The sequence below is a fragment of the Pongo pygmaeus genome, chromosome 16 (assembly GCF_028885625.2).
Source record: "Pongo pygmaeus isolate AG05252 chromosome 16, NHGRI_mPonPyg2-v2.0_pri, whole genome shotgun sequence".
In the NCBI taxonomy this organism is placed as follows: Eukaryota; Metazoa; Chordata; class Mammalia; order Primates; family Hominidae; genus Pongo; species Pongo pygmaeus.
The window spans coordinates 84,396,607-84,421,409 of NC_072389.2; the positions used below are offsets into that span (position 1 = coordinate 84,396,607).

Below are 24,803 nucleotides of genomic sequence, written 5' to 3' on the forward strand. Positions count from 1 at the left end.
GTTCTGAAGTTTAGGAAGCTTGCAAGATGGTATAGTTGGAGCATAAGAGCGTATGTAGAGGTCAGATGGGGAGAATAGGGAGGAAGAAAGGGAATAAATGGGCCTTCCTGAACTTTATACCTGTTTGAAAGTGGGGACGTAGAATTAATATGGTTGAAAAAGCAAACCAAGGCCGGACATGGTGTCTCTTGCCTTTAATCTCAGCACTTTGGAAGGCCAAGACTGGAGGATTGCTTGAGGCCAGAAGTTGGGAGACCATCCTGGGCAACATAGGAAGATCCCATCTCTATTAAAAAAAAAAACAAAAAACCAGAGCATATGTCCATTTTTCACATCTGTTAATTTACTGTCTCTTGTTCTAACTCTTCTACTGGAATATCTACCTGTAGGTTTAATTTAAGGGTTAAATGGAATAATTTATATAAAGCACCTCTGTATCTTCCCCTTAGTCCTAAATAAACAACTGCAGATAATATTGTTGGAAAAGTTGAGGAAGAAAAAATATTTGTTATCTATTACTGCATAACAAACCAAAAGCAACAGTAAATATTTATGACAGTCACAGTTTCTGTAGGTCAGGAGTTTGCAGTGGCTTAGTCCATAGTCCTGGCCCCAGGCCTCACTCACATGGCTGACAGGCTGGCGCTGCCTGATGATGGAGAGGCTTCAGTTCTTTTCCATAAGGGCCTCTCCTCAGTGCTGCTCAGTAGTCTCATAATAGGCTGCCGGCTTTTCACTGAGTAATCTAAGAGAGGAAGGTTGAAGCCAAAATACTTTTATAGCCCAGCTTTGGAAGGCTCACACTGTCATCTCTGCCATACTCTATTGAGTCAGACAAGCAGAACTGATTTCAGTACAGATTATATGACAGCATGACTATCAGAAGGCAAGTATTATTGATATCATCTTGGCGATTGGCTACCACAGGGAGAAATAAGAAATTTTGTTTTTGTTTTGAGAGAGAGTAGTATTTTTATTCATTTGCATCTTCCCTGGCAGTAGGTCTCTAGTCATTACTTTTACAAATTTAGACAAATTTGAGATAGTTGGTGCTTCTTCATGACAAAATGTTGAGTTAACATTTGTGGGACCAGGTGTGGTGGCTTATGCCTGTAATTCCAGTACTTTGGGAGGCTAAGGTGGGAGGATTGCTTGAGCCCAGGAGTTCGAGAACTCCCTGGGCAACATGGCGAAACCCCATCTCTACAAAAAAAATTACAAGAATCAGCTGGGCATAGTGGTGTACGCCTGTAGCTCAGCTACTCTGGAGGCTGAGGTGGGAGGATTGCCCAAGCCCAGGAGGTCAAGGGTGTAGTGAGCCATGATCATGCCACTGCACTCTAGCTTGGGCGACAGAGCAAGTCCTTGTCTCAAAAAAATAAAATATATTTGTGATTAGTGTTTTCTCATAGCACTCTTATTTGATGATTGCTTTTTAATTTTTAAATAAGAAGTTTTTAAAACCCTACTTGTTAAGTTATAACTGAAACAGTAGCCTTTGCCCTGTCCCCAATTTCTACTCCCCAGAGAATACTATTTTCAATTCTCTTGACTGTTTCTTCTGGTAATTTCCTCCATGTTGTTAAATTGTCCTTCTTATACTACCCTTTCTTGATTTTCCAATTTTAGACTTTAGTAGTTTTGTACTGTGAAAATGGTAATTTGGCACTTCTTCTGTATATTTATGCAACTCATAATTTTTGGTGGAATCAACGTTCAGCATTTATGTTATTATGACTATAAATGTTCTTAGTCAATCCCTGTAGTAAATGATGATTGTATCTTATCTCTCATATAATTTTGTATTTTTCCTGGGATTAATGGATTGCCTTTTTTTGTTTGCTCAGTATTCTATGTCCTTATGAATAAATCATCTCTGAACTCTCCAAAAGAACTAAATTCCTCCTCCTGGTATAATCATGTAATCTATCGGTTATTTTTTTTTCTTCTGTTGATGACATGCTATCTGGACTTCATCTTCTGGTCCATCTGGGACTGACCGCATTGTAGCTTGCACAGCCGTTGTTGTAGAAGAGTCTGCTCTCTCTTTGTTTTGGAGACTTTCCAAGATTTAGTGGTTTTCTGTTTTTTGTTTACTCTCTGATTTTATAGAGCGTGTCCTCCACTAGCTTCCTAAAAAAGGATGCCTGAGAAATACACTTTTGAGACCTTGCTTCATTAATTGATAGTTTTCCTGTGTGTAAATTTCTTGATTGGAAATTATTTTCATTTGGAATTTTGAAGGCATTTTTCCATTGTCTGCTAGCTTTTAACACTCCTCATAAGAAATCTCAGGCAATCCTGATTTCCTAACTTTGTTTCTGCTTGCCTTTCCCGCATGTAGACATTTAAGTTTCAGCTGTCTCTCCTCTGTTCTGCTCAGTCCATTACCAGTCATCCATCTAGTAACACTCTGTTTTTCAAAATTTTGTTGGCTTTGCCTCACCCTGTCACTTTTTTTCTAGTGGGTTTATAACTTTTATAAACAAAAAATATTCCTGAGATTGTTTTTCCATAATAATTATCTAAATAAAAGGTTAATCTTGTATATAATTTCTGTGATAATATTTTCCTTTTCATTATCTCCAAATGTTCTATTAAAAAAAAATTTTCCCCTGTAATTCCCCTTTGTTTGGGGGACTTTTTATGTTTCTGATTGAAGTAAGGATGGAAACTAATATTGGTTAAGTGCCAACTATTTATTGTAATTTGAGAGCTTTACATGTACTAACTAGATAGATGAGGTAAGAAAGATATTCTTCACATCTCTGTTAGGTAGCTGACAGTCCCATTTTAGTGAGAAAATTTATCAACTTAGTCACTTTCCAAAGGCCATACCTGTAGTAAATACAGGCTTTGAATCTAGTATTTCTGATACTGTAGTCCTTTTTCTACTTTACGTACAACTTTATGAGTCTTTGTGTGTGAAAAATTTCAAACATGAAAGTAGGGAAATATACAACACTAAGAGTGAACCCTAATGTAAACTGTGGGGTTGGGGTGATTGTGATATGTTGATATAGGTTCATCAATTGTAATAAATATACAGCTCTGGTGGGGAATGTTGATAGTGTGGGAGGCTACGTACGTGTGGGAGTAGGGGGTATATGGGAAATCTCTATACCTTCCTCTAAGTTTTGCTGTGAACCTACAACTACTCTAAAAAAATTAAGCCTCTCATTATGTTGGCCAGGCTAGTCTCAAACTCCTCACCTCAAATGATCCTCCAGCCTCTCCTCCCAAAGTGCTAGGATTACAAGCATGAGCCACCATTCCCAGCTGGTCGTCACGCTTTCTCAGAGGTGCCTTCACCACTCACCCCATCTAAGGGTGTTATTTTCTGTCCTAAACCCTACTTACTTCCCTCATAGCACCTGCCACTGTTTCTAAATATTTGTTTGTTTACTTGTTTATGGTCTGAATCTCCTAGTAGGCTCCAGCTTCGTAAGAGCAGATACCACGTCTCATTTGTTCACCTAGTGCTGGAACATACTAGAAAAGTCAATAAATATATTCGTTTTGTTTTTTGAGACAGGGTCTCACTCCCATTGCCCGGGCTGGAGTGCAGTGGCAAGATCAGCCTTGACTTCCCAGCCTCAGGTGGTCTCCCATCTCAGCCTCACAAGTAGCTGGAGCCACACCCGCACACCAGGATACCTGGCTAGTTTTTTGTATTTTTAGTAGAGATGGGGTTTCCACCATGTTGCCCAGGCTAGTCTTGATCTCCTGGACTCAAGCAATCCCCCAACCTTGGCCTCCCAAAATGCGGGGATTACAGGTATGTGCCACCATACCTGGCCAATAAGTATATTCTTAACGGGAAAAAAAAAGTAGGATGAGAATACTTTTATAACCTACCATGTAATTGTCAGCCATTTATCAGCATTTTGCCAATCTTTTGTTTCGTATATTTCACCCTATTTTAACCTGTAAATATTCTTCCATATGCATAGCTGGTATATAAAAGGACTTTTAAAAAATCACAGTGCCATTGTTACACCTAACAAAATTAGGTAATCCCTTAATATAATTGGGTTTTTTGTTTTGGTTTTTTTTTTTTTTTTATTTGAGACAGAGTCTCGCTCTGTTGCCCAGGCTGGAGTGCAGTGGCAAGGTCTCCGCTCAGTGTAGAATCTGCCTCCCAGGTTCAAGCAATTCTTGAGCCTCAGCCTCCTGAATAGCTTGGATTACAGGTGCATGCCACCATGCCTGGCTAATTTTTGTATTTTTAGTAGAGACAGGGTTTCGCCAGGTTGGTCAGGCTGGTCTGTAACTCTTGACCTCAAGTAATACACCCGCGTCGGCCTCCCAAAATGTTGCGATTACAGGCAGTGAGCCACCGTGCCCGGCCACTTAATAAAATCTAAAACTGAGTTCATATTCTTATTTTTCTGGTTGTCTCAAAAATACATTTTTACTTTTGGTTTGTTGAAACAGTATCCAAATAGGGCCAACACAGTATTTAGTTATGTCTTTTAAGTTTCTTGTAATCTGTAATAGTCTTCCTCTCCTCTTTTTTCATACCATTTTTATGTTGAAAAACCTAGGTTCTTTATCCTGTAGGATGTCCCACATTCTAGATTTGGCTGATAGCTTCTTTGGGGTTTCATTTTACTTTCCTACTAACCCCCATGTTTCCAGTTAACTGGAAGTTAGAGCTAGAGGTTTAATTAGATTCAGGTTTATTTATGTCCTTATTTTTGCAAGAACACTTCCTAGTTGGAACATGTAGTTTTTTGTTTCATCAGGAGGCAAATAATATCTCTAATATCTTACTTTTGGTGATGCTAAGTTGTATGAGTGTTACCAGCTTGTAAGCTCTCCATCCACATAAATCCTAATGATTTTAGCACCCATTTGTGACCATTATCTAGATCCATTATTTCATTAGATGTTGCACATTGGTGATCTTTCAAATTACATCATTTCTTCCACATTTACTAGCTGTAATTCTTCTATAACAAAGTACTCTATTTGGTTACCTGAAAGAAGGAAAGATAATATTAACTATTGATTTTTCCCCCTTTATTTATCAGTTTTCAGAGTAATGAGTTGATGCCCTAGCAACTTTCATTGGTGATCAATGAAAGGTTTTTTAAGAGTCATGAACTAAGGGCTATTTATATATTTGATGTATTTTGGTGAATTATAGTTATTACTCATTTTGATGCTCAAATTGACCCGTTAGTGTCCCCATTAGTCTTTGATAACTTCTTTGGTTTCGGACACAAGATATCCCAGGCTCATTTTGTACAAATCCTTCTCCAGATTAGAATCAGTCATTTCTCCGAAAAACTATTCCGTTGTGTGTGTTTAGGAAATAGTGTTTAGAAACAACAAACAGTTGTTAAGGGTTTGTTACTGTTGGGTTGTTATTCTAGGCGTTTTCAGTGACAGAGCTAGAAAATACCTAATTTTTAGGAAGAGAAAAATAAATCGTGAGTTCGTATCCATGTTTATAATTGAAATTTAAGGACTTAACTTGGCTACTGTGATTTTTTTTTCCAGATTTTAAAAATAAGCTTCATTTAAAAAAAAATTAACGTGCGCTATTGGAAACTGAAAAACACAAGAAATGAGGAACAGAGTCATCCACAATCATAAGCAGTTTGACATGCCCTTCTAGGTCTTGTGTGTGTATATACATAACATCCATTTTTATGTGATTGAGATCATACAGTATGTATCATGCTTTTTCACATATCATGAACATTTATTAGTTCAGAACCCCAAAGCTACCTTCTGCCGTTCGGCTGCCAACCTATTGAATGGGTCCTGATACACGCTACCTAGGTGGTTTAACAGTTCCATGTTCAAGATGCATCTTTTCCATCAATTATACCAAGATATTTACAAATTGGCTAACTCACTATTTCTGCTTTTTATCATACATTGTCACCTCAGGACATCTATAAAGCTTAGATGTTGCAAAATAAAGATTGAACTTTGTTCACAATAAACAGATGCGTTACCAAAAATGCACATAGAGACCTATGGTTAAAATCTAAAGCCTGTCCTCTGGATATGGAGACACTAGTCAAGAGCCTTACCCTTCACCCCTTTTCCCTCTTCTATCATTTCAGTGACTAAGTACATTACTACATCTAGCTCTAAGAAGTAGGTTAACAAATACCACTCCCAGAAGACAGGCCTTCCTAAAAAAAAGGATGTTTAAAAACGAATTATTTTACTGCCTCTACTTTTAACATACTTTGAGCCTTAGGAGTTGTTTATCCTTTACACACAACAGTATTAACTAAATTACATATATAGAACAATGGTTAGACAATCTGAACTAATGTAACTCACAGGCACAGAAGTCTTCTCTCTGCATACTTCTTCCTCCTCGTCCCCCTCCACCTCACCCAGTGAGCAGGAAATGCAAACGCTCCTGTGAAATAACAAAAAAATACTTAGTGTTACTTTAGTTCTCATTAGCTACTCTCATTTTATACTTCTATGCTCTTGAAACCATAGTAACAAAAAGTACTTTTTTGCTTGCTGCTTGTTACACCAATCACAATCTCTGAATAGCAGCACTAATGACTGAATATAGTTTTCTTTCTTTGTGATTCTTTTTGTACTTAGTACCAAGAAGGTACTCCCAGTAAGGAAGTACAGTGGAAATACTGTGTGAGATATATGCTTAGTTTTTTTGTTTATCCTTTCGTTGTTTCTTTTTACTAAAATATGCATGCTAATATATTTTTAAAATTATATTTCTCATAATACACATTTGATGATCTTATGTTTAATTATTTTAAAATAATATATTATGGATATGTTTTTAAACTCCCTTTCTTACAGGAAAGTTAGCATACTATAAACACTGTTCTGCCCTGCTTTTTCTCTTAATGATAGATATTCTGGAGCTCACTCTTTATCAGCATGTAACTCTTCACTCCTTTAAACAGCTGCATGGTAATTCATTGTGTGGATTACAGTGATTTATTCAACTAACCCCATATTAATTCAGTCTTCTCTTTAAATCCTAAGGAAACACTGTTGTGTGGCACAATCTGATGTGAGAATTTAATATGATTGAAAATTTTAAAATATTGAAATCACTTTCTCAATTGTGTCCTTGAAGTAATTAAGAGTGAATCAAAGTTTTCATGAAATGAATTTTACTCACTCAGGCATTCCAATTTACTTTTAAACTTTAATCATTTTTGATGGAAATATTTCAAATTTATTACAGACTTTTATACAGTTTAATCATTTTCTTTTTGCCATACTAGGGGATGTCTGCATTATTGAATTGAATTCTGATATTCTGTGCTTTTTAGTTTTTCTGTGAATTCCTTGAATGTGAAGTATTTGTCATAGTTGTAGTACGATACTCCTAAATTAATGCAGCTCTTGTATGAAGGTTTTTATCTCTGCTTTTTTCAAGGCTTTGAGGTTATGTACAGGAAAGTCAGTTACAAAACACCTGATGTTAACATGAATGGTGTTATACTCTAGTTTGTCAGACTAAAAATGAATTGTTTAAATTGAGAAAACAGTGCATTTTTGTCTTTGTCTAACTTTTTGCTGTGGCATTTTTTAAATAGTATATAGGTATGACTGTTTGCTTATTAATAGTAATATTTTCTTGAATCAGATGTTCTGCCTTACTCAATACGGGTCTTGTTGGAAGCTGCTGTACGAAATTGTGATGGCTTTTTAATGAAGAAGGAAGATGTTATGAACATTTTAGACTGGAAAACCAAACAAAGCAATGTTGAAGTGCCCTTTTTCCCTGCCCGTGTTCTTCTTCAAGATTTTACGTGAGTAATGGGTTTATTTTTTGTGAATGAACTCTTAGAGTGTGTTTCCTTTTTAAAATCCAGACTCTTGCCTAGGTGTGGTTGTTCATACCTCTAATCCCAGCACTTTGGGAGGCCAAGGCAGGAAGATCACTTGAGCCCAGGAGTTTGCAATCAGTCTGGGCAACATAGTGAGACCCTGTTTGTACAAAAAAATTTTTTTAATTAGCCGAATGTAATGGTGCATGCCTGTAGTCGCAGCTACTCTGGAGGCTGAGGTGGGAGGTTTACTTGAGCCCAGGAGGTTGAGGCTGTAGTGAGCTGTGATCACACCACTACACTCCAGCCTGGGTGACAGTGCAAGACCCTGTCTCTAAAAATAAAAAATAAAATAAAAATTCAGACTCCCTAATGGATGGCTCTGTTTTTTGTTTTTTTTTTGTTGGTTTTTTTTTTTTTTTTTAAGGTTTATAAACTTAAAAATTTTGCCCTTTTTAAACTGAAGCAATTCATTAAAAATTAGGCACTGTTTTGTATACCATTTATTCAAAAACTGCTTTTGCTTAACTACCTTCTTATGATCTCTCAATACGTTTCTCAAACTTAACATATTGAAAACTTGATTTTATTTTGAGGTAGTCTCACTCTGTCACCTAGGCCAGAGTGCAGTAATGCAGTCATAGTTCACTGCAGCCTCAACTTCCTGGGCTCAAGCGATCCTCCTGCCTCTGCCTCCCAAAGCTCTGGGATTACAGGCATGAGCCACCGTACCCAGCCATCAAAACTTGAGTTTTTGATTGTCTATCTCAACTCACCTATTTCTTTCCAAGTCTTTTCTGTTATAGTAAATGGCACCATACACTCTCATTTGTTTAGGCTTCAAATCTGGGAGTTAGCCTTGATTTTTCTCTTTCTTTAATACCCTCTAACCCAGTCTATCAGCAAGCTCTGTCAGTGCTACCTTTTAAATATATCTTGTGTCCAATTATTTCTTTCCATCTCTATCACTGTCATTGTGGTTCTAGTCCCATTCTCTCTTAACCTGGACTATAACTGCAATAGTCTCTTAACTGGTATCCTTGCTGTCACACTTGCAATCAACAGTCTGTTCTTTACACAGTAGATGGAGTGACTTGGTTACAAATGTTAAGTCATATTATCCCTCCATGTACCAGTTGGCTTCCATCACACTTAAAATCCAGAGCCTTTACTATACTCTGAAAGATTTTGCCTGATCTGGGTGTCCAAGGATTATTTATTGGAAGAGTTAACCTTGAGCTGAGTTTTGAAAGAGGCATAAGGGTTAGCTGGAACATCCTCTTCACCCACCCACTCAAATCTGGTTTGTGTGCCACAGCTCTTTGTGCCCTATGTATGCTGTTATTACAGTACTTACGATACATAGCCGCATAAGAAATAAATGGTATTTCTTACACCATTTATTCAGAAACTGCTTTTGCTTAACTACGTGCTTATGATTTCCACATAGCCAATAGGTTTCTCAAACTTAACATAATGAAAACTTGATGTTATTTTGAGATACAGTCACACTCTGTCACCTAGGCTGGAGTGCAGTGACGTGATCATAGTTCACTGCAGCATCGACCTCCTGGGCTCAAGCTGTTATTGTATGCAGCTATTATAGCACTTACGATACTATTCTTTAATCATTATCTTCCCTAAAATTTTTTTGAGAGCCAGAACTATGTCTTATTTGGCCTTGTACCATTGGTGTCTAGCACACTGAAGGCATTTGGTAAATGCTTGTTATATAGTTGGCTGGATAGATGGGTAGATGAATGTAAAATGGAAAAAGCTACTGTGGATAGCTTTGGGGTAACATGAAGGCACTAGGGGGAAGGGGCTGGAACTAGGGTAAGAGGTGGGTGCATCAAAAAAATACATGGCAAAAGAGTTTCACAGGTATTTTCCCTGAAGTTCGCTTATGCCTCAAAAATTGTCTCTAATTTTTTTTGGCATATTTGCCCAAGTACTTCAGTTCTCAGATAATGTTTAATGTTAATTCTCATTAAACAGGATACTTCTAACTTATAAAGTACATTATGAAAAATGAATGTAAACTAGACAGGGATACTTTTTAAAATATGAAAATGAAAAAGTTTATACTTATCATTTATTAAGCATGTATAAAAAACAATTTGGACTATAATTTGACCATTCTTTATTTTTTAGTGGAATACCAGCAATGGTGGATTTTGCTGCTATGAGGGAGGCAGTGAAAACTCTTGGAGGTGATCCTAAGAAAGTCCATCCTGCTTGTCCGACAGATCTTACAGTTGACCATTCTTTACAGATTGACTTCAGTAAATGGTACTTCAATGCAGATATTTATAGACAGCCATGCAAGTTAATTGGCTGGAAATGTGTCATGTAGAGGAAAAGGAATAGAGATAATTTATGGCAGAGAAAAGTATGCTAAATTTAGTATTGGCTAGTATATAAAAGCTAAAACTGGTGAAAAGTTTATGGGATGGTGGGTTTTTTTTCATATTTGCGTGTTTCTGCTGCCGTTTTTGATAGAAATGAATAAGCCTAGGACCTGCTTTTTGGAGTGAACCTCTGAAATCAGTCTTTGTTTCTTTTTTTGTTTTTTAACCTACTTGTCTTTCAGAAAGAATCGAAACATGTGAGCCATGAATGTTTTTAATTATTTGGTGATTAAAAACATTGAACTCACTAAAGCTCTATTTTCCTTCCACTGAAATAAGTTTCTTGTATTTATAAGGCCCCTTTGACCAAGACCAAACTAGAGAAGACATATTTCTGTTGCCATAAAGTAACTTTTTTAAAACATTCCTTGGAGTAGTGGAATAAGACTGCAATTTGTTGTAGCCCATGAGAGAGGTTTTGCCCTCGAGATAAACTGTAGCTCTAAATTTCTTTTAAGTTGTTAGGGGGAAAAATCTGTTTCACTACTTGCTAAAAGTTATTTAAATTGGTAGAGTATATGAAAGTGATTTTACTGGACACTTAGAATTCTGTTTTCATTTTTGTAAATTTAAATGACCTGTTTCTTTTTATATATATATATAATCTGAGATTTGCCTTTGAAACCTGAGTTAAATGATACATTAGCCTTCAAACATCATTCAGTTACCTCCAGATAGCGTTGCTAGTGTGCATTTTTTTTTAAGAGCTAAATTTGTGTCCCTTTTAAATGGCTTTATTTTGTTTTCTTTTTGGAATGACAGTGCAATACAGAATGCACCAAATCCTGGAGGTGGTGACCTGCAGAAAGCAGGAAAGCTCTCTCCACTTAAAGTGCAGCCTAAGAAGCTTCCCTGCAGAGGCCAGACTACCTGCCGAGGATCTTGTGATTCTGGAGAACTAGGCCGAAACTCAGGAACATTTTCTTCGCAGATTGAGAATACACCCATCCTGTGTCCTTTTCATTTGCAACCAGTGCCTGAGTATGAGATTGTTTTTCTTAATGTTTATTAATACCAGGTTATTTTCCAGTTAAGAAAATCAAATTTACTCTCCTTCCCACCCAATTAATATTATGTTACCTTCACACTTAAGTACTGGATTGAATTTTTATATGTATTTCCTGTTATACTAAAAGAAGTAAATTTTGTAAAAATGGTGATCTCTAAGTACCATTCTCTTTTACCATTACTAAGAAAGCAAACTTTTCTTAAGATTTATCTGTAAATAGAATTCATCTTTTTGACTAAGCAGAAAAATGGGGTCTCATTTTAAACTAAAATTTTTATTTTAGTATATTTGTACCATTCATATACTCGTTAGTCATTCATATTTCTTATGTTAATTCCCTGTATATATTTTTAACATTTTTTTCCTACTAGAGGATTTCCTATCTTTTCCTGTCGCATTAAGAGCTCTATGTTGGCTGGGCGTGGTGGCTCACGACTGTAATCCTAGCACTTTGGGAGGCCAGAGCAGGTGGATCGCTTGAGCTCAGGAGTTTGAGACCAGCGTGGGCAGCATTGGTGAAACCCTGTGTCTACAAAAAATTACCTGGGTGTGGTGTCGTGCCCCTGTGGTCCCGCTACTCAGGAGGCTGAGGCAGGAGAATCTCTTGATCCCAGGAGGTGGAGGTTGCAGTGAGCCAAGATCATGCCACTGCACTCCAGCCTGGGCGTGACAGAAAAAAAAAAGCCCTATGTTAACAATAAAATTTTTGTTTTTTATGTTTCAAATCTAGTAAGTCCTTTTAAATAAGTGATTTCCTGTATGGTAACATGTAAAGTAGTAAACATGCCTAGAAAAGAATTCTGTTCCTAGGATTTGGCTAGATTTCCTAATGGTTAATTTTTTTAAATAAGAAAAAGAGTTCTATGGCCAGGTGTGGTGGCGCATGCCTGGAATTCCAGCACTTTGGGAGGCCAAGGCAGGCAGATCACCTGAGGTCAGGAGTTCGAGGCCAGCCTGGCAAACATGGCGAAACCCCATCTCTACTAAAAATACAAAATTAGCCAGGCATGGTGGCAGGTACCTGTAATCTCAGATACTTGGGTGGCTGAGGCACGAGAATCGCTTGTACCAGGAGGCAGAGATCACAGTGAGCCGAGATCACGCCACTGCACTCCAGCCTGGGTGACAGAGCAAGACTCTGTCTTAGGGAAAAAAAAAAAAAAGGAGTCATACAGCTTTTTAAAATATATAGTATAAAGTTTCCAAACTTTTAAAATTTATTTGTTTATTTTTAGAGACAGGGTCTCACTGTGTTGCCCATGCTGGTCTCAAACTCTTTGGCTCAAGCGATCTGTCTGCCTTGACCTTCCAAAGTGGGTTTTTTTGTTTTGTTTTGTTTTGTTTTGTTTTGAGACAGAGTCTCACTCTATTGCCTGGGCTGAAGTGCAGTGGCATGAGCATGGCTCACCGCAGTCTCGACCTCTTGGACTCAGGTGATCCTCCCACCTCAGCTTCCCAAGCAGCTGGAACTTCAGGCATGCACCACCATGCCTGGCTAATTTTTTCTGTATACAGGGGGTGTCACTGTGTTGCCCGGACTGGTCTCGAACTCCTGGCCTCAGGTGATCCTTCCACCTTGGCTGTCCAAAGTGCTGGGATTGTAAGCATGAGCCACTGTGCCCAGCCATCTTTTTATTTTTAAGAGAGTTATGTGAATTGTTTTTGTCTTAGTTTAAATAATTCATGTAAAATATAACAATTTATCCCATTGTTAGTAAACTGTCTCTTTTTTTGAGATGGGGGTCTCTCTCTGTCACCCAGGCTGAGGTGCCGTGGCACTATCTATAGCCCACTGCAGCCTCCAACTCCTAGGCTTAAGTGATCCTCCTACCTCAGCCTCCAGAGTAGCTGGGACTACAGGCACACGCTGTCAGGCCTGACTAATTTTATCTACCTTTTTTGGAGGTAGAGATGGGCACTATGCTGCCCAGGCTGTCTTGAACTGGGCTCATGCAGTCATCCCACCTTGGCCTCCCAAAGTGCTGGGACTGCAGGCATGTGGCACTCCACCTGGCTTTTTTTTTTTTAATTTAGTAAAAAATTACTTACACTTTAGGTTTTAAAACGTTTAACACATTTAAGATTTAGAGTAGCTAAGAGTAATGTCCATTCATTTATCATAAGTACCAAATAATACATTAATTCCTTTGTCCCTGACTGGATCTTCCAAATTCTGCCTAGTTCTAAAATTTTGGGCTTAATATTTTTATAAAGCCACAGGTTATAGTGACCTCGTGTGCTCTTCCTTTCTAAGGATTCAGTATAATCTGTGAGTCTTTTGCCATCAAATTTTGACAGTTTTATGTAATCACTTTCTTGTTCCTGTTGCCTAGTTGTCCTGGTTGTTAGGAGCATGTTGACTTTTGAGATTAACACCTCTTATACAGAAATTAATTTCCCGAAAAGGAAGATTTATTGATTCAAAATCATTGATTTCTTTAGTTTTTGTTTCTTTTTATAACTGGCACATCGTAAGTGCTTAGTGCTATATTTTTATTTCTAAAAATCCAATCTGCCGTAACATTTCCCCATAATTTTGACTCCGAATTACAAAGTATTAACATAGATTATATTGTAGTTCCTGGCTATGTGATAGTAGTGACTCATTGGTATCTTTTAATATGTCAATGAAGTATTAATTATTGACTTAAGAAGTTGAGTCGAAAGATGAGAGCATAATCTTTGGCACTTCAGATTACCCCCTAGTTTGAAGTCAGGTTATGAGCCAATAAATGTTTGTATGGTACTTTGTAGCCATAAGTGCTATTGGAAGGTAAAATAATTGGAGTGGCTCAGAAAGCTGTTTTCCCTGAAGCCCTGAGAAAAATCTCACTAAGATATGCTTGGCTTCAAAAGATGACTCAACTATTAATTATTAAAGTAATCTTTGTTTAAAAAAAAAAAAAAAGTTGTCCAGGTGTGGGGGCTCACACCTGTAATCCCAGCACTTTGGGAGGCTGAGGCGGGTGGATCAATCACCTGAGGTCGGGAGTTTGAGACCAGCCTGACCAACATGGAGAAACCTCATCTCTACTAAAAATACAAAATTAGCCGGGTGTGGTGGCGCATACCTGTAATCCCAGCTACTTAGGGGGCTGAGGTAGGAGAATCGCTTGAACCCGGTGGGGCGGAGGTTGTGGTGAGCCGAGATCATGTCATTGCACTCCAGCCTGGGCAACAAGAGCGAAACTCCGTCTAAAAAAAAAAAAAAAGGTTGACAATTAAACAACTGTAATTATCTGGACTAATTATCTGGTCCCTGGAGGACATGTATAATTTAAGTTATATTGATATTCTAGTCAACACCCAGTCACCAGCTGGCAGGTAAAAGAAGCAGCTTAAAGCTGTTTGAAATAATTTTTAAAAATAACTATTAGATAAAAATAATTTTCTAAAAATGGTACTGTCCTACTGCTTAGGGGTCAATTATTTTTGTCTCTTAGTTTAAATAATTCATGTAAACTACATTTATAATCCATGTAAAGTGAACTGCTACTTAGACATAAAGTAGAGCCTTCTTTTGGTATGAGATGAATGAAAGATTTTTGCCAAAAGCTCTTTTTAAACTCTAAAATGATGTTGAGATGTTGTTCGTCAATGCTGCATAGAAATAATCAGCGCCCATCTCCTAGTTTAATTGGCACAAGAGCCAGGTGGAGAGGAAAGTACATGCTTGTCGTTGAAACTACTGCTTTCCTCTTTTCTTGCAGTGGATAACCCAACGAAGTGTATTTTTGTTATCACTTAAGTACAGTTTTGGACATTGGTGTAATGAGGCTTTCTTACACTCAGTAAAATACAACTCATTTTTGTAGCTTTCTGGTGTGCTATTTTAAAGCAGAACTTTGTTGAAAAAGAAAATAATTCTGAGAAACCTAGTAAATAGTTCTTCCAAGGATTTTAAGAATATATTTGTATATATATGCCTAAGAATGATGACTTAGAAAGAAACAAGGCAAGTCTTTTTTGTAATACATACATTTAATGCCAGCTCTTCTTCCTTTTAGACCTGAAACAGTGTTAAAAAATCAAGAAGTAGAATTCGGCAGAAATCGAGAGAGGCTTCAGTTTTTTAAGGTATAAATGATTCAGGGAAATTTTTGTATTGTAATATGTAAACTAATGATAGGTACAATTTTTATATCTTTAGTTGTTTCTTTTTCTTTTCTTTTCTTTTTTTTTTTTTTGAGACAGAATCTCGCCCTGTTACCGAGGCTGGAGTCCAGTGGCGTGATCTCAGCTTACTGCAGCCTCCACCTCCCGGGTTCGAGCAGTTCTCCTGCTTCAGCCTTCTGAGTAGCTGGGATTACAGGCGCACATCACCACGCCTGGCTAATTTTTGTATTTTTAGTAGAGATAGGTTTTCACCATGTTGGCCAGGCTGGTCTTGAACCCCTGGCCTCAGGCAATCTGCCTGCCTCGGCCTCCCAAAGTGCTGGGACTATAGGCATGAGCCACCGTGCCTATTTATTATTTTATTAATTAATTTATTTATTTTTGAGGAAGAGTCTTGCTATTGCCCAGACAGGAGTACAGTGGTGTGATCTTGGCTCACTGCATCCTCCGCCTCCTGGGTTCAAGCGATTCTCATGCCTCAGCCTCCTGAGTAGCTGGGATTGCAGGTGTGCACCACTGCCTGGCTAATTTTTGTATTTTTAGTAGAGACGGGGTTTTGCCATGTTGGCCAGGCTGGTCTTGAGCTCTTGGCCTCAAGCAATCTGCCTGCCTCGGCCTCCCAAAGTGCTGCGATCACAGACATGAGCCACTCTGCCTGGCCACTTTAGTAGTTTCTAAAGGTTTTATAGTAGTAGAACGCTTTTGTTCCTCAAATGAAATCTTAATTGGAAACCCTATTGTGTAGAGAAAGATGAAAACAGTGGCTCTAGTTTAGGACAGAGAGCTTGGAGGGAGGGCCTTGTACATTGAGCCTTTCTTTCTTCTCATTCCTGAGAATCTTTGGAACACAATTGAATACTGCCATTTGTCTGGACTTTTTGAACATTTTTATTTGACCTAAATTAATTTTGTCTTAATAAAAAATATATTTAGGTTCAGTATCTGTATATTTGTTTTTAACTATGTGATATGAACTTCGTATTTACCGTATTGAACATTAGTTAAAATATTTTTAGTGATAATATTACACCTTGATTGTGAGCACAAATTTATATACTAACATTTGTATTTCTTAAATTTAAACAAAATATAGTGGAGTTCAAGAGTTTTTAAGAATGTGGCAGTAATCCCTCCTGGAACTGGAATGGCTCATCAAGTAAACTTAGAATATTTGTCAAGAGTGGTTTTTGAAGAAAAGGACCTCCTCTTCCCAGACAGTGTAGTCGGCACAGATTCACACATAACGATGGTGAATGGTTTAGGGATTCTGGGGTGGGGTAAGTAAATGACTAAATATATTTCATTTCTTGTGGGTAAGGATGTCAAGAACATTGTAAAAGAACATAAATTATTGAGTTTTTATAGCCTCTTTGAGGCTCTGTGTTTTTCATCTGTAATAGCAGCAGCAACAACAAAATCCTAATCGAGAGTTTGTGATCAGTGTTGTAAAAGAGGATTTATGAAAAGAAATTTACACATTGTCTAGCACAGCACTACCATTTGTGAAGTAATTGAATGATGATGATGATACGTCTACAAAGGTTGCTTCTTTGTGTAAGGTACTTTTGTGGCTTCTCCTGGTCTTCTTTATAAGTCCAGATTTCTTGCCATTTTATACAAGGCCCTTCACAACCTCTGGTGTCCCTTTAGCCACTTACCCACACCCATCTTAGAGACTAGTCATTTCTTTACTTACGTGGGCTGTCTCTTTTCTTTTTTTTTTTTGGAGACAGCATCTTGCTCTGTCACCCAGGCTGGAGTGCAGTGGCGCAGTCTTGGCTCACTGCAGCCTCTACCTCCTGGGTTCAAGCAATTCTTGTGCCTCAACCTCCCAAGTAGCTGGAACTACAGGCACGTGCCACCACGCCCAGCTAATTTTTGTATTTTTAGTAGAGATACGGTTTTGCTATGTTGGCCTGGCTGGTTTCGAATTCCTAGTCTTAAGTGATCCACCCACCTCGACCTCCCAAAGTGCTGGGATTATAGGCATGAGCCACTGAGCCCAGCTAGCTATGCTCTTTTATACTCCATGAGTTTGCATAGGCTATTTCTTCTGGAAGAATGTTCCATTCTGCCGACCATGACTTTGTTGAAATGTGGCTACTATTAACTCATCCAAGACTGGCCTCAGTTATCTTCTGAAAGTCTTAACTCCCTTGCTGAGTTCAGTGTACCTCACTTTGTAAACTTCTCTTTCACAGGGTGTTGTAATTGTTGATTTTTTTGTCCTTTTTCATTAGACTGAACTTGGTGAGATTGGCAGGGACTGGATTCTGTTTATATCTGTATCTTGAATACAGTACGGTGCCTAACATAATGAATACTTAAACTAATATTTTAACTTGAATATACTTAAAACTAATATTTTACTTTGAATATGAAGGTAAAATAAGTTTTTCGACCATGCGAGTGGAATCATTTCTTTTGGGAAGCCTTGGGTTCGGTGTCCACATTAATAGCAATACAGCAACTCTGTAAAGTACTGTGTAAGATAAACTCATGAAACACCTAGAGATTCAGATGTTACAGAGATAAATTATCTTTAAATATACTGTGCTAATATACCTGTCTTTATTACGTTAGGGGTTGGAGGCATTGAAACAGAAGCAGTTATGCTTGGTCTGCCAGTTTCTCTTACTTTACCAGAGGTGGTTGGATGTGAGTTAACTGGGTCATCAAACCCTTTTGTTACATCCATAGATGTTGTTCTTGGTATTACAAAGGTAAGTTAAAGTTGTGGTAGCTCTATGACTTAGTGAACATTATTTTTACAAAAATTGAAGAGCTCTATGAGAGCAGGGATTTGGGTTCATTACTGCATCCTCAGGTCTCTTGACATTAGCCACATCATCATAGTTATTATAGTAATAACAACAAACGTAGCATTTACTTTGTACTAATAAATACAAAGAAATTTGTTGTGTTCACTTATGTTAGCTCATTTATTCCTTATAACAAGCCTGTGAGATGGATACTATTACTATTCTCATTGTAACTCTGAGAAAACTAAGGTACAGTAGGGTTTAGTGACGTACCATAGGGTCCAAGGGCTGAGTAGTAAGGGGTAAAGATTCCAGGCAGTCAGATTCTTGAGTCCATTGTCTTAACCATTATGCCTTATTAGTGCCTTGTTGCCTTAATAAAAACTAGTTGACTACATTATTTTTTTTTCTCTTTTCTACATGAATTTTAAAAAAAGTTCAACAAAAGTTGATTGTATCTTCTTTAATTAAATTATTTGCCCATTAGAAACTGTTGCTCTACTAAGTAATGCTTTCAAAAACATGGACTGTAGAAATGTGATATATCATTTTTCTGTTGCCCTTTTAACAGTTCTCTGGATTATTATGTAAAAACCTTTTATCTGAATTTTTAAAATACTGGCTTCAGAACTTCGATACATACACTGAGCTGCTTAAGCATATTAATACACAGGCTCATGGATTTCCTAGTGAACAATAATTTGTAACTCTTCTTCCTAAATATCTGGCTTTTACTAACTTTATTTTAATGATTAAGTCCTATTTTGTTAAATGAATTTACCTGGAAAATGTTCCATATATAATTCCAATTTGGATCCCAATCTCAGCATTTTCGGTTAGATTATTGGTACTAAGGCTTTCTGGATACTCCAGCGTAAGGAAACGATAATGCCTCCCTCTCAGCATTTGGTATTGATCCTTCTTCCCTAATTAGAAAAGAATTTGGCATCTTAGAGAAATTATTGATTCAGTGTATGGTACCAAAAGATCAAGTAGTAAATTGGGAATTGCAGGATTATTCCTAAAGGAAAAGGAATATCCCATTATGTTTTTACAGAAATCAATTCTTTACTTTAGACATCCTGAAAATTAATGCTGCTTTTTAGCCTTCTCTAGCTGTTTCTTCCTGACAATATTACTGTGCGTTTTTTGACATTTTAGTTTATTGTTAAAAAATTAATCTATTATATATGTTTACATTTATTGAATATATTATTACTTCTTTTTTGAGATCCTGTTCCATTTGTGATCCTTATAGGAGTAATCCTCTATGTTTTTTTTGATGAGAGCAGCATTTGGTTTGTAATATCTAATCTGTGTTTCTTTCATCCTAAAAAATGTAACCATAAATGAGGAAACATCTTTACACTTAGGGTTTGAGTTTCTGTATCTATAAAAAAGGGTTTGGATTAAGTGATCCCTGGCACTTATAAAATGTTAGGGCTTAATATTATTCATAGATCGAGGATAGTTTCATTCTTAGTCACCTCCGTAGTCACTCTTCCTATACCAATCTGAGACCATTTTACAATTTAGAAAAAACAAATAACTGGTTGGGTTACTTGATAGTATAATAACCAAGAAAAATAATTTTAGAAGGAATTAAGTTTGAAACCACATTAACAAATTCTACCAAAGTGGGATTTGCCTGTGATTACAGATGCTGTAAACATTTGGGCCAGTAGTTATAATTTGAAAAATGTTTATAGCCAGTATATAATTTTTTACTTAAATATACAGTTTCATCAGTCTATTAGTATTTCATTAAGTCTAAGATGCCATCAGTGGTGAGCAAACACCACTGTTTTATGCACTGCTAAGAAAGAATAAGGGGCTGTGCACAGTGGCTCACACCTGTAATCTCAGCAGTTTGGGACGCCAAGGCAGGAGCATCACTTGAGGCCAGGAGTTCAAGACCAGCCTGGTCAACATTGTAAGACCCTGTCTCTACAAAAAAAAAAAATTAAAAATTAGCTGGGTGTGGTGGCACATGTCTGTAGTTCCAGCTACTCAGGAGGCTAAGGTGGGAGGATTGCTAGAGCTAAGGTGTTGGAAGCTGCAGTGAGCTGTGTGATCACACCACTGCTCTCCAACCTGGGCAACAGAGTGAGACCCTGTTTCTAAAAGAAAGAAAGAAAAAGAGCTGCCAGCTAAACAGACACACTATTGAGTTGATGTACCCTGATTTCAAATACATGAAAATGTTAATTATAGCCACCTTGAGCTTTCAGGCCCCTTTCTACCCTGATTAACAGTGACATTGGACCAGTCTTCTCTTTACTTCTTATCTTAAAATACTCCCAGAACCAGAATGAGTTGATTCATAAGGACAATGAAGGATCTCATTCCTTCACCATCACTAGTATTGGTTAAAAATTATATTTTATAGTTTTCAGACAATCCTTGCTAATCTTATCTTTGCAATTTTGTATGTGTTTCTGTGTATCCCTTATGTAGCACCTCAGGCAAGTAGGAGTGGCTGGAAAGTTTGTTGAGTTTTTTGGAAGTGGAGTTTCACAATTATCTATAGTTGATCGAACTACAATAGCAAACATGTGTCCGGAATATGGTGCTATCCTCAGCTTTTTCCCTGTTGACAATGTGACATTAAAACATTTAGAACATACAGGTAAGAAGATAAAAGATCATTAGAATAAACATGTTACATTTCCAATGTGTTTGATAATATTTTATAAGTTACTACCTTATACATGTTATTTACTATTCACAAAATTACATTATGTTGAAACAACAACTTTCAAGCAAACATCAGATGTCTTTAAAGAGCGTTGTGTCCTCAAACCCTAGTTCCCTGTGACCCATTGAAAGCAATTTAAAGGAATTATTCAAACCGTTGATCCTGACTTTACTGTTTCCCCATAATAATAGATACCTCCATCTTTACTTAGGGGTCAGAGGTTGCAATTTAATGGAAGTCAGCCTTAAACATATTCACAGCAGTCCCCTTCTACAGCCAAGAGTAGAGGAGCTATCAGACACAGGGGTTTGGGAACCAGTCTTCTATCTAAAGAAGAAGAAGCGCAAAATTTTGCGAAAAACAACATACGACCACAGGTTCCAAATCTTTTTGTAACCTGATTAACTAGGAATTTTGGCCACTCTTCTATTGACTGTTTAGATTAAAATAGAAAGTACCTACAAAACAAGATATGTTGATATTTCATAAGTCTGCTATTTAAAAAGTAAGATCTCTTTTTTTAATCTTTTTAATGAAGTAATCATTGCAGAGTTACTCATTTCTAAGCATAGATACATATTTGGAGGATATATTCTAGTATTCTTCAGTGCATGGGCAGATTATTATGTTAGTTAATCAGACAGCAAAATTGATGAATGGTTATATAGAATTGTGGAGGGAATGATCCCCCAAATGCAAAACTTCTGCATTTAAGTTAGTAGAACATTCAAAGTAGAAATGGTTAGAAGTGCCTCGTTCCTTGCATATTAATCTTGAGTTAAGGTTTTAGTGATTCTGTGTAACAAATTATCCTAAAATTTAGTGGCTTGCACAAGCAGTAATTACTGGTTCATGGTTTCAGTGGGGCCAGTAATTCAGACAGGGCACAGTGGGGACAGCTCATCTCTGTTTCATGTCTTGAACCTCAACTGCAAGATTTGAAAGGCAGGGCCTGGAATCCTGAAGGCTTGTTCTACTTGCATGTCTAACAGCAAATTATGAGCTGTCAGCTGAGGACTTAGGTAAGGCTGTCAGGCAAAACACCCTCATGTGGTTTCTCCGTGTAGTCTGGGCTTGCTCACGTGGTAGATTCTCAAGAGTTAGGAGAAAGAGAAATGTCAATAGTATTTGTTTCTTGTTCATCACTGGAATTCAGTATCCTTACCCCCAAAGATTTCAAAATTCCTTACTGAGGCCAGGCTCAGTGGCTTACACCTATGATCCTAGCACTTTGGGAGGCTGAGGCGGGAGGATCACATGAGTCCAGGACTTTAAGACTAGCTTGGGCCACATAGCAAGACCCCCATTTGTACAAGAAAATAAAAAATTAGTCAGGTGTGGCATTACAGACTTGTAGTCCTAGCTACTTGAGAGGCTAAGGCAGGAGAATCACTTGAACCCAGGAGTTCAAAGCTGCAGTGGGCTATGATGGCACCACTGTACTCCGGCCTGGGTGACACAGTGAGACCCTATTTCTAAAAATAATAAATTTATTGGTGGGTTGTGGTGGCTTATACCCGTAATTCCAGCCCTTTGGGAGGCCAAGGCAGGAGGATCTCTTGAGGCTGGCAGTTCGAAACCACCCTATTCAAAAAAAAACAAGACCTCCCCCCCCACATCTGTACAAAACATTTGTAAAAAAAAAAAAATTAACCAGGCATGGTGGGGTGCTACTTGGGAGGCTGACATGGGAGGATTGCTTGAGCTTGGGAGGTCAAGGTTGCAGTGAGTTGTGATTGCAGCACTGCGCTCCAGCCTGGGCAACAAAGTGAAACCCTGTCTGAAAAAAATAATAAGTAAATAAATTTCTCATTGCATTTCGTTGTTGTTTTGTTCATCTTCGTTTTAGGTTTTAGCAAAGCCAAACTCGAATCAATGGAAACATACCTTAAAGCTGTGAAATTGTTTCGAAATGACCAGAATTCTTCAGGAGAACCTGAATACTCCCAGGTATATGCAGAATAACCCACCTAGCAGTAAAGAGTATAAATTGTGTAATTCCAGCGCTTTGAAAGGTTGGGGTGGGTTGATTGTTTGAGTTCAAGAGTTTGAGACCAGCCTGGGCAATATGGTAAAACCCTGTCACTGCAAAAAAATACAAACATTAGCTGGGCATGGCTTGCGCCTGTGGTCCCAAGTACCTGGGAGGTTGAGGTGGGAGGATCACTTGAGCCTGTGGGGGCGGAAGTTGCAGTGAGCTGAGATTGTGCCACCGCACTCCAGACTAGATAACAGAGTGAGACTTGTGTCAAAAAGGAAAAAGATAATAATAATAAATTCTGGAGCACCTGACCACCTGGGTTTGAATCCCAACTCTAAGACGTGTTAGCTGTATAACCTTGGGCAATTTATTTAGCCTTTCTGCCTCAGTTTTCTCATCTCTTAGATATGACAATAATATCTACTTCTAAGGATTCTTAGATATTAAAAACAAATTCATAGAATAGTTCCAGACACATAGTAAATACTCAATAAAGGGTAGCTAATCTTTTTGTTTTGCTTTTTGAGACTCAGTCGGGCTCTCTCACCAGACTAGAGTGCAGTGGCACGATCATGGTTCACTGTGGCCTCAACCTCTGGGCTCAAGCTCCCACCTTGCTGGGATTACAGACATGAGCCATCACCATGCTTAACCCCTGTTTTGTTTTAATATTACTATTTTTTTAATATTATTATTTTTTGGACCCTGAGCAGGGTCTCATTTTATTGCCCAGGCCGGTCTCAAACTTCTGGTTTCAGGGGATTCTCTAGTCTTGGCCTCCCAGAGTGCTGGGATTACAGGCATGAGCCGCTGGACCTGGCTGAGGGGGTAGCTATCATTATTATTATTATTTAAGTAATGTTATTGTAGCCCAGTGCTTTTGTTTTATTCATTAATTTTACATAGAGTTTTATTACAGTGAATTTTGTAATATCTTATGAAGTCTAGTTGTGGTTTTTGGGTTTTTTTTTTTTTTTTTTTTTTTTGGTAGAGAGAGGATTTTGCTATGTTGCCTAGGCTTGTCTTAAACTCCTGGCCTCAAGCAATTCCTCCTGCCTTGGCCTCTCAAATTGCTGGGATTACAGGTGTAAACCACCAAGCCCAGCCTATGAAGTCTAATTTTTTAGTGTTTAAAATAATAATAGTGACTCTTAATTCTTTGCTCTAATTTATTTCTACTTTATGATAAGAGTAATATCTCCCTTCAGAATAATCAGTTTTGATGTTATCTGCATCTGGTTTACTTGTGTATTTTGCAAAATTCCGCTATTAAAGATACACACTATTATGCAGTCTTATGTGTTGGTTTTAAAGATATTTTACAATCTAAGTAAATACTTACCTGAAATTAGCCAGGAGTAGTGGCATGCTCCCGTGGTTCCAGATCCTCAGGAGGCTGAGTAGGGACCATGGCTTGAGCCCAGGAGGTCAAGGCTGCAGTGAGCTGTGGTCGTGCCACTGCACTCTAGCCTGGGCAACAGAGTGAGACCCTGTCTAAAAAAAAAAAAAAAATCTGTTGGAAATTTGTATCAAAATAGGCAGAATTCACTTCCAGGGAAGCCTTAATTTTAATAAAATTCATTTTCTAGGAGTGCATCAAGGATTTCTAACAACATGGTTTTACAGTTTTGGTTAACTGTTCATTAAACTCAATGAGGACAGGAACTTAGGTTTGGTATTGTATCCCCAGCTCCTAGAACAGTGCTGGCACATAGTAGATATTCAGTATACATGTTAGGTGAATAAATGAATACATATAGGACACGTAGAAATTGAATTTGTGTGCTACTTTGGGCAAATCTTTTTACTTCTGATCATTTTCCAATCATTTTCACTTCTATTTATTAGATCTAGTGCTTTGTCCATTTTTTTTCCTTGTGCACATTTTTTAAAATACATAAATGGAAAGAATAAGAACAATGGGAAAACTTTGGTGGTAGAATAAAATGAAATAAATATGCCTGTTAAAAACCCTTGGCCAGGTACGGTGGCTCACGCCTGTAATCCCAGCACTTTGGGAGGCTGAGGCAGGCAGA

General features: G+C 37.7%; 1 protein-coding gene across 3 annotated transcripts in view; it reads left to right on the forward strand.

The window, feature by feature from the left end:
* IREB2 (iron responsive element binding protein 2) overlaps positions 1–24,803 on the forward strand; it is a 62,944-nt gene that overhangs the window by 17,000 nt on the left and 21,141 nt on the right. For 2 of the 3 annotated variants that reach the window (XM_054450873.2, XM_063652810.1), the window contains exons 3-10: positions 7,607–7,772; positions 9,945–10,082; positions 10,964–11,182; positions 15,218–15,287; positions 16,420–16,603; positions 17,910–18,049; positions 20,546–20,717; positions 22,636–22,736. In XM_054450873.2, coding sequence (XP_054306848.1) covers positions 7,607–7,772; positions 9,945–10,082; positions 10,964–11,182; positions 15,218–15,287; positions 16,420–16,603; positions 17,910–18,049; positions 20,546–20,717; positions 22,636–22,736 — 1,190 coding nt within the window. The remainder of the gene's footprint in view (positions 1–7,606; positions 7,773–9,944; positions 10,083–10,963; positions 11,183–15,217; positions 15,288–16,419; positions 16,604–17,909; positions 18,050–20,545; positions 20,718–22,635; positions 22,737–24,803) is intronic. The other variant, XM_054450874.2, reaches the window with a different exon arrangement.